Here is an 8678-nt window from a genome sequence, read left to right as displayed (position 1 = left end):
GCCTATTTGTTTAAATTTTATCTAGGCTATAGCCTATAATTAGCGCATGCGGACCTCTGCAACAACATTGTTTATGTCTGTTTGTCATGCTGAATCATGCTGTAGCAGCTGCAACTTTTGACTGATACACGGATAAAAATGTAAATTGGGCTACTTGCCAGACAGATATTTTTCCCTCTGCCACCACAGCACAAAACAGCTCTGCGCCATATGATTCATCACTTTAATTAAAGTCGCCAAATTATAAAATGTAGCCGATTTACATAATCCTTTGTGCTTTATGCATCATTTGTGTCCCAAATTTCTTGAATGCAGGAATAATCGGCAGGCCCACAAGGGAGGAGCACTTGAAAGTTGCAGGTAGACTAGAGACACAGACAGAGAGCGCTCGTTTGTTGCCACTTGTTTGAGATCGCACGCTCCTCAAGAGAGAGAGAGTGTGTGTGTGAGAGAGAGAGAGAGAGAGAGAGAGAGACACGCGGTCAAACTGAGCCTTATCTACCGCAGTGGGTCACTTAATAAGAGCCATTTGGTGCCAGAGGCGACCCGGTGCGCGCAGGAGCCGCAGTCAGGGGCAGATTATCTTAATAAGAGCAGCAGTCATAATCTCAGAGGCCAGCAGCAGAGAGCACATTGCTCCACACAGGGAAGGAGGAAACACACAGACACGGAAGAGAAGAGAGTGAAAGAGAGGCAGAGTGAGGGACGGACGGCAAGGCAAGCAGTTTAACTTTTACTCTGCTGGATAAAAATAACAACAACAAAAGGCTAAAAAGACAAACAAAACGTGAAAGCCAAGAAGCCGGAAAGTGTTGGTGAAGATGCCGCGGGTAGTCCCGGACCAGAGGAGCAAGTTTGAGAATGAGGAGTTTTTCCGCAAGTTGAGCAGAGAGTGTGAGGTGAGTCTGCTGTGTTTCTGGATCCTTTCTGTTCTGTTGAACGGCGGAAATAAAGGCAGAGATGAAGGCTCGCCGGGGGAGTTTTAAGCTTCAGTTACTTGATTTTTACTTTAGTGGGAGAAATTCTACCGTTGAATAAGATCCCCAAAAGCAAAACAATCTACAAAAGTGCATTAAAATAAGTCCACTTATATGTCTCTCTTTTAGACGATTAACTCGTATTCTTTAACATTTTGTTCTTTTTTTGTTGTTTATTTATTTAGTGTTTAAAAAAGTTATTTTAACATATTGAGCTTACTCTGTCTGAATACATTTTGTATTATTTCTTGGTGAAAAGCAGAGACAAAGAATGATGCACTTAGCCTTACATCAAAATTCCTATAGCTTATCTTCTTGTGTATGTGCGTGCGTGTTGCTCAAGGTCTGTGTTTTCTTTTGTCTGTAGATTAAATATACTGGGTTCAGGGACCGACCCCACGAGGAGAGACAAGCTCGCTTCCAGAACGCCTGCAGAGACGGACGGTCAGAAATAGTAAGTACAAAACTAAATATAATCTCTTATTCTTTGTATTCCCCTTGAAAAACAGCAGGGGGACGTGGTGCTAATTGCTGATTAATATTTGACTTAAGGAAAGAGAGAAAAAGAGTGTGCATGCGTGTATTATATGAGGATGTGAAGCTGTAGATATGTATTTTGTGAATTTGTGGCCTCATTAATCTCAAGGCTGTCTCCATGTTAAGAGACAAATTAACTCTTATTAGGAGAACACTGAGATCAGTTCACTTTGTGCATCAGTACAGGGTAGATAGACTTGCGCACACCCTGTGCCTGCTGATGTTTTGATGTGTCCCTGTACAAGGAAGTAGACGTGCTATCAGACATGCAGAGCAAGCTTACCAGACTCCACTTACAGGCTCATGACTTCTTCTAGTATATTCTGCAGCTGCAGTCATCATTTTCCCAGCACACATTAATGCATGTTATCACATAGACACCTTATGGTTACAACGAACACTGTTAGAGCTGTAATTTGGGGCCTTTAATTGGTCTGTTAAGGTAAACATCACCTGTCATGTCTAATTTTGGTATATACAATAAACATGTGAATGATGTAGATTTACAGTGAGTGAACCGAAAAATAGAAACATCTGTACGATGTCCAATAATGCATTACAGCCCTGCAATATCAGTCAGTCATTTATTAATATAGCACCTTTTAAACAAATGCAATTCAAAGTGCTTTACAAGCGATTGACAAAACATAGGCTGCTAAAAATGGATTTCAGAAATGAATGCACACCAAATGAACACAACAATGAAGGCATAATAAACGATAATAAAAGCTTTAAAAATAACAAGTGAAAAAAATATATTATTAAATACTACACAAAATAGATGCTACCATACTCTAAACATTACATTTTTGTTAAGCACTGACACAATTAATCAGTCAGTCAATCAGCAGAAAATTATTTTTAAAGTATGTTTGTGCAGACATGAGTTGTTTTGTGCTGATTTAAGTCGATGGTCTGTCGCTAGTTGTGTTGTGGTGTGGTGTTGGAGTGCATTACACTGAAAGGGGTGTTTCTCGTCATTTCCATTTATGGAGGGTTACAGTAGGAGATACTATGTGTCAACAGTATCGGTGTGCTGAATCTGTCTCCCTCCATTTCCAGACCACACTTCTCTGTAGCCGCATCTTCAAATGCTTCTGATCAGAGGTCAGGCTTTGAGATGGAGGCCTCAGAAAAGCAAATGGGCTGATGTGAACTCTTACTGAACTCTTTTGGCGAATGAAAAGACCACCATGTCGCAACACCACAGTGTGAAATGTAGTCCATTGCGAATAAAGGTTCTGCACTCAAAACTGTAAAACTTATAATCAGCAAGATTTACGTAAAGTATAACAGTGAAAGAACCCACTATGCAGGAAAATGGTCTGTGTCAGAATTGTATTATTATATGTTATACTACCTTATCATTAATACTCATGCACATGTAAGTATTTTAATATTGTAGGTGGCAGAAAATGCATATACAATGCATCTTATTTTATACGCTCATAATAGGTTTGTACAATATTAATCTGCAAACTAACTAGTAAGTACAGCTAGGAGATATATGTCCTTTATGAACACAAAAAGTCTACATGTTTTACTGTCTTCACTTCTCTGCAGATATGAACTATGTTTTCTCGACAAGTGCAACTGAACCCATGTGACCTTTCTTCCAAAAAATATATTAAGTGCTTCATTTGTTATATAGTTTATAACTTTACAGCAAGTCGGGACACATTCCTATTCTCATTATGTAATTACTGTATGCTTCCAGTGTGAAGTCTGTTTAAAACTTCCTATTGTGTTCTCAACAAAAGGTGAAGACGAAAAGCCTTTTAGGCTGCTGGCACAAACACACACAAACACAGGGCAACTTCTGCTGTCTTAGTCATCCTCGAGGTATTTTTCACAAACATGCTGTCATCATTGCGGTGGTGGTGGGGGGGACGGACTTCTAGTTTTACCATCTTTTAGTGGGACATGATGCGTCCGTCTGTCTGTCTGTCCTCGCTGTATTTATAAGCCTCTTCTGCTGTGAGAATTGATGGCCACGGTTTTAATGGTTTGATGGCAGCTGTGACATCATGTCGCTGATTTATCTATCAGCCAGACGCCGCTAAAGACCTCCTGCTATTTTCACGGCCAGTGTGAACAACTATCCGACACAATGAGCCTTCTGTATAGGATCACTTTTTATAAATGGGACAGATGAACAGGGAGCAAATGAACTGTCAATTAATTAGGTTAAAACTTGTGGGTTTAAAATACCCCTCCATTCAAAAATAATGTTTTGTCTGTTGTTGCTTCACTTAGATGTTTCTGCTTCACTGTGCAAAATGTTTGTCCAGCGTTTGAGTTTAAGACACCTGTGTAGTGACATCACAACTAGTTTGGAAGCCAATCATGGTCCAGTATTAAACAAAACTTTAATAAGAGACGTCTTAGGGCCGGTAGTTAAACTTTTGAAGTGAACAATGATTGCATATTCGTGGATTGTGGATTTTTCAATGACAGAGGGAGAATATGTAAATTTTCAGCAATTGAACATATCTGACTCAAATTATCACTCCAAGCAGTATTTTATATGTCTTAAAAGATGTCTGAAGGGGGTCTTTAAAAATCTTTATCCCCTTGAACAGTACTTTCTCTTTTCAACATTTGTATAATTCCAGACGGACTCCAATAAAATACAATAAAAAATAAACTCCTCATCAAAAAGTTTTCTTTTCACTTACTGCTAATTTCTTAAATGTAGTATTCATTTTAGACAGACACGTCCGTTTAGAACAAGTTGTTATTAACAGAAGAAGTCGATTAAGTAAAATAAATAAAAGGCCTGTTAAAGTGGGCAGAAAATAAAATATACAAATACACTACGCATATGTACAGTATTAAGTTAATGTTTTCCAACTGCTAGCCAGAGCAGAAACACTGCCTGAATATTTTTCTTTTCATGGTTCTGTCTTCACAGTTTGATTCTTAGAGTAGTAGATGTATTAACAAAATTAATGAAGATGCCTTTGTATATTCTGCATGTTATAACAGTTTTTAAACAATAAGAAAAAAACAACTTTGTATTATAAATTATATATATATAAAAAATTAAAAGGTTATCTTATATACGTAAAAATGTAGTTTGGCAGCTGTGTATTTCTAGGAACTCACACACACACACACGTGTGTAAGTCTGATCAAAGGCTGACTCTAAAATGCTCAGGATTGATCTGATAAATGGGACGATAATTCAAAGTAAATTATCTTCAGCTCAGCTCATTAGAGATGAGTCGCTTTCTCAACCACTATTGATTTTCATGCTGCACTGGTCTCTCTTCCCGCTCCTCTCCCATCTCTCTGGCTCTTTCTTTCTCTCTGTCTGTTCCCTCTGTTTTATTTCATTTCCTTAGCTCTGTTCTCCTTTGTCTTTATTCTTCATCTCACTTCCATTCCCGCTCTCTCTCTCTCTCTCTCCTTGTCTGACTTTCTTTATATTCAACATGCTGTCTTTACCACCGCTGTCCTGTTTCCCTTCATTTCTCTTACTCCTTCTCATTTCCTCCATTTCTCTCTGACTCCCTCTCTTTTTCTCGTTTCCCCCTTTGTCTCTCAGTTTCCCTCCATCTCTCTGCCTCTCCTTCCCCCCCTTTTTTTCCTCCCGCGGTAGTAGGCAGCAAATGAGTATCAGATGGTTGCAATCCAATACTTCAAATACAGCAGAAATGATGACTCGGGTGTTCTTTGAGCTCTCGTCTCTGTGAGTGTGTACATATATACACGTGTGTGTTTGTGTGAGAGGCACTTTTTCTCTTCATGTGTCCGTGTACACACTTCACTTGGTCATTTCCAGGTTTCGCCCCCCTTCATTTCCTTCTCTCCTCTCTCCTCACTGCTGTTCTCTCTTTCTTCCCTTTCATTCATTTATCCTCCCTCGTTCTCTCACTCTCTGATGAGGGACAGATTTGACATGGTGCATAATTCATATGCTTCCAGCTCAGTCGCAGCCCTAATGCCCTTAGTATTGATCCGTCTCAGCAAACACCACACACACACACACACACACACACACACAAACACAAACACACACAGATACGCATGAAAGACATTTTCTAACTTGATTTTCTGCCTCTTTCTAATTCATTGCTTTCTGACGGCAACAGAAAAATGCATTCTATTGATTTTCATTTTATTTGTTTTTCTGTATGCTTGTGTGCATAAGTGTATGTGTGTGTGCTTCTCTTGATAGGAATGTCTCCCATTAGAGCAAGAAGCCATTTTACAGAAATCAAAAAATGAGAAACGCTACAGTATGATGTGATTATGTGTATGTGAGGAGGGCAGTGGTTCACTGTGTGCTTTTGTTCTGAGAGGAGAGTGGTTAGACTAAGGAGAAACAGAGAGAGTTAAAAGAAAGAGAAATAGAACAACTCTGATACAGCCGGTCCAACTTAAACTCTTCCAGGCTTAGACCCAAATAAGACATTTAAACTTATTCAAACATTCTACTTTTCAGCTTATGCACGAACCCTCTGGAAACATTCCTATGAAACAGCGATAACTGCATGCACTTAAAATCAGTATTTCAGAATCTTAATCTCAGATAGAAATCTGTATTAGTAATAAGTAATATTTTTTTAAATGAACTTTTGTAAATTTGGTGGACTTGTGAGAGATAGAATCTTTTTTTCCTGTTAAAAGCTTGTTTTTTTAGGGAGTTTTTCCTCATTCAAATCAGTGGTCTAAGGACAAAGGGTGTCGTATGTTGTACAGATTGTAAAGCCCCTTGAGGAAAATTTGTGATCTTGGGATATGTAAATAAAATTGACTTGACTTAGAAAAAGAAAAGAATTACAGCTGCATCGTCAACTGTCATTTATAAAGAAAGAAATGTCAGACCTGTTGGGTTCCAGCCTCTACAATATGAGGATTTGCTGCTTTTCTTAGTTTGATATGAATGTAAACAGAATATCTTTTTGAACTGCTAATCCGTTACATCACATTTGGGCTCTTTAGCTTTAATGGTCTTTTTACTTTTTTTCTGAAGTTTTATAGACTAAACTATTAATAAGAAAATAACTGGCAGATTAATCAATAAATCTAACTAATTTTCAATTGCAGCAATACAAAGAATGCTCAAATTGACGCTCATCGATAAAGTATCTATAGAGATCCTCCCTGCCTGATAAGAGCCCAAGTCTTCCAAACTCCACGCCTCCAGTTTGTAACACTTTCTGTTGTGAATTTGTGCCCAATAAGTAAGTGTCCATTAAACATGTACTCCCTTGGTCTACATCAAAATAAGTGGGTGAAATCTCTTGAGGGATTTTTCTCAGATTTGTCAAAGCTCCTCCAGAACCACAGAAGTCATTATACAGCTGTTTATACAGGCTGTTTAATACCCCCATAATAGTAAACTGACTTTGACGTGTAAAATCTGTTGAGTGACGTTTTACCATTAATAAAATGTAATGTGAGACGTTCATTAGTTGTGCTGGACCAAATGAATTACACAATACTCTGCAGCTTTAGCGTCTTTTAGCTCAATGTTTTGGTTCTCCAGCCGAACATAGACTGTATTTGAGTCTCACAGCTCTCATCGTCAACCATACCACACACCATATGAAACTATGAGTAGCCTTTTCCTGTTAACAAGCTCAGAGAAGCAGCTGCATACTACCTGCCCAGCATAAAACAGCAACGGTGAAATACACAAGTGGCCGGTTAAGCAGCTTGGTGGAGACCAAAACAGAACTAAAACTCTTGACTGACTTTATACTCTCTCTCTCTCTCTCTCTCTCTCTCTATCTATCTATCTCTCTCTCTCTCTCTCTCTCTCTCTCTCTCTGTCTCTCTTTCTCTCTCCAGGCCTTTGTAGCTACAGGTACCAACCTCTCTCTCCAGTTCTTTCCAGCCAACCTGCACGGAGATCAGAGGCAGGTTCCTACAAGGGAGTATGTGGACTTTGAGAGGGAGACAGGAAAGGTAGGACAAGTGCAATATACCAACCCACACCCTCATACACACACACACACACATATTTCTGTCTTTTGCTCTTCATCTGCTTCTAAGGTCACTTGGTCCGAGTTGCAGCATAGAGACTGTTAAAAGAGATTTTCTGTTTTTAAATGTATTAAAAAATACACCTTAAACCCACCAAATTCAAAAAGTCAGTTGGAATGGAGAACATCTGTGGCATTTTATCTCACACTTTAGTCATGTGCCTTTGATTCATCCAACTTTGTTTTCACATGTGCCAATGTGAAAGTGTCACAGAAAACATAGCTTTTGGAGGAACACATACATGTCTGTGCGCCCTTTTGCTTTCTGTTCCTCTTTAATTTTATGAAATGAAAACAACAGTCCAGACACCCACACAAAGGCACATGTGCATGTGAGTTCATGAATGCAAATGTTGAATACATCCAAGCCACCTTTGACAGAATACAGATTGATTTGTGTGAGGATGTATACATGGCCACAAAGACAAATTAAAGGGATCCGTTTGTAAAAAAGCTCCCTGTTGTGCTCCCTGTAAGCCTGTGTGTGCTGGGTAATAATCGCTCTGCAGGTCTTTCCAAACAATTCTCGCTGTCTCGTACCATCCAAACGTACGTAAAAACGAGGTGATCCTGGTCCCAGAAGAGAAATCACTGCTGAGATTGTGTTGTCACACAACAGTAAGTTGATGAAACCATTATTTGCTTAGTAGCACTCGTGCTTGATCAAGTTTAAAGTTAAACAACTTAAAGAGCTCAGAAGATGTTAGTTTGCTGCTGTTGTCAAGGTGATATCCGCTGTACAGTGCAGTGGTGCTGCTTCTGTTGTGTTTATGTGTATGTTAATTGTCTCCCCTGGCGCTACGCCTGGACTGTCTGTGTGTGTGTGTGTGTGTGTGTGTGTGTGTGTGTGTGTGTGTGTGTCAGAAGGCCCTCCACGGACACTGGCTAGCTGAAATGAATGCCGGCTGGCGGCTCATTAAAAATGCATTCTGGGGAATCAATGGACCTCCATGCCCCAAGGCTGACGGACTAATCTCACACTGTTAATTATTTAACACAAGTGCCCTGATGGTTGAGAACTTTGTGTGTGTGTGTGTGTGTGTGTGTGTGTGTGTGTGTGTGTGTGTGTGTGTGTGTGTGTGTGTGTGTGTGTGTGTGTGTGTGCGTGTGTGTGTGTTTGTGAGTGTGTGCGTGTGTAGATGGGCGTCGGGCATTTTGCCGGAAAGTT

The 8678-nt window shown here is 39.6% G+C and overlaps 1 protein-coding gene across 6 annotated transcripts in view; it reads left to right on the top strand.

Moving 5' to 3' along the window:
- The first annotated feature begins 366 nt into the window (after positions 1-366).
- cbfb (core-binding factor subunit beta) overlaps positions 367-8678 on the top strand; it is a 35230-nt gene continuing 26918 nt past the window's right edge. The window contains exons 1-3 of one of the 6 annotated variants that reach the window (XM_046037310.1): positions 367-899; positions 1345-1431; positions 7317-7433. In XM_046037310.1, the coding sequence (XP_045893266.1) occupies positions 822-899; positions 1345-1431; positions 7317-7433 (282 nt within the window). In that variant the 5' untranslated portion in view covers positions 367-821. The remainder of the gene's footprint in view (positions 900-1344; positions 1432-7316; positions 7434-8678) is intronic. The other 5 variants (XM_046037309.1, XM_046037312.1, XM_046037311.1 and 2 more) reach the window with 5 other exon arrangements.

The sequence above is a fragment of the Micropterus dolomieu genome, linkage group LG22, assembly GCF_021292245.1.
Source record: "Micropterus dolomieu isolate WLL.071019.BEF.003 ecotype Adirondacks linkage group LG22, ASM2129224v1, whole genome shotgun sequence".
Classification (NCBI taxonomy): Eukaryota; Metazoa; Chordata; class Actinopteri; order Centrarchiformes; family Centrarchidae; genus Micropterus; species Micropterus dolomieu.
The sequence above is the reverse complement of the archived record's forward strand: the minus strand, read 5'-3'. Positions and strand labels throughout refer to the sequence as shown.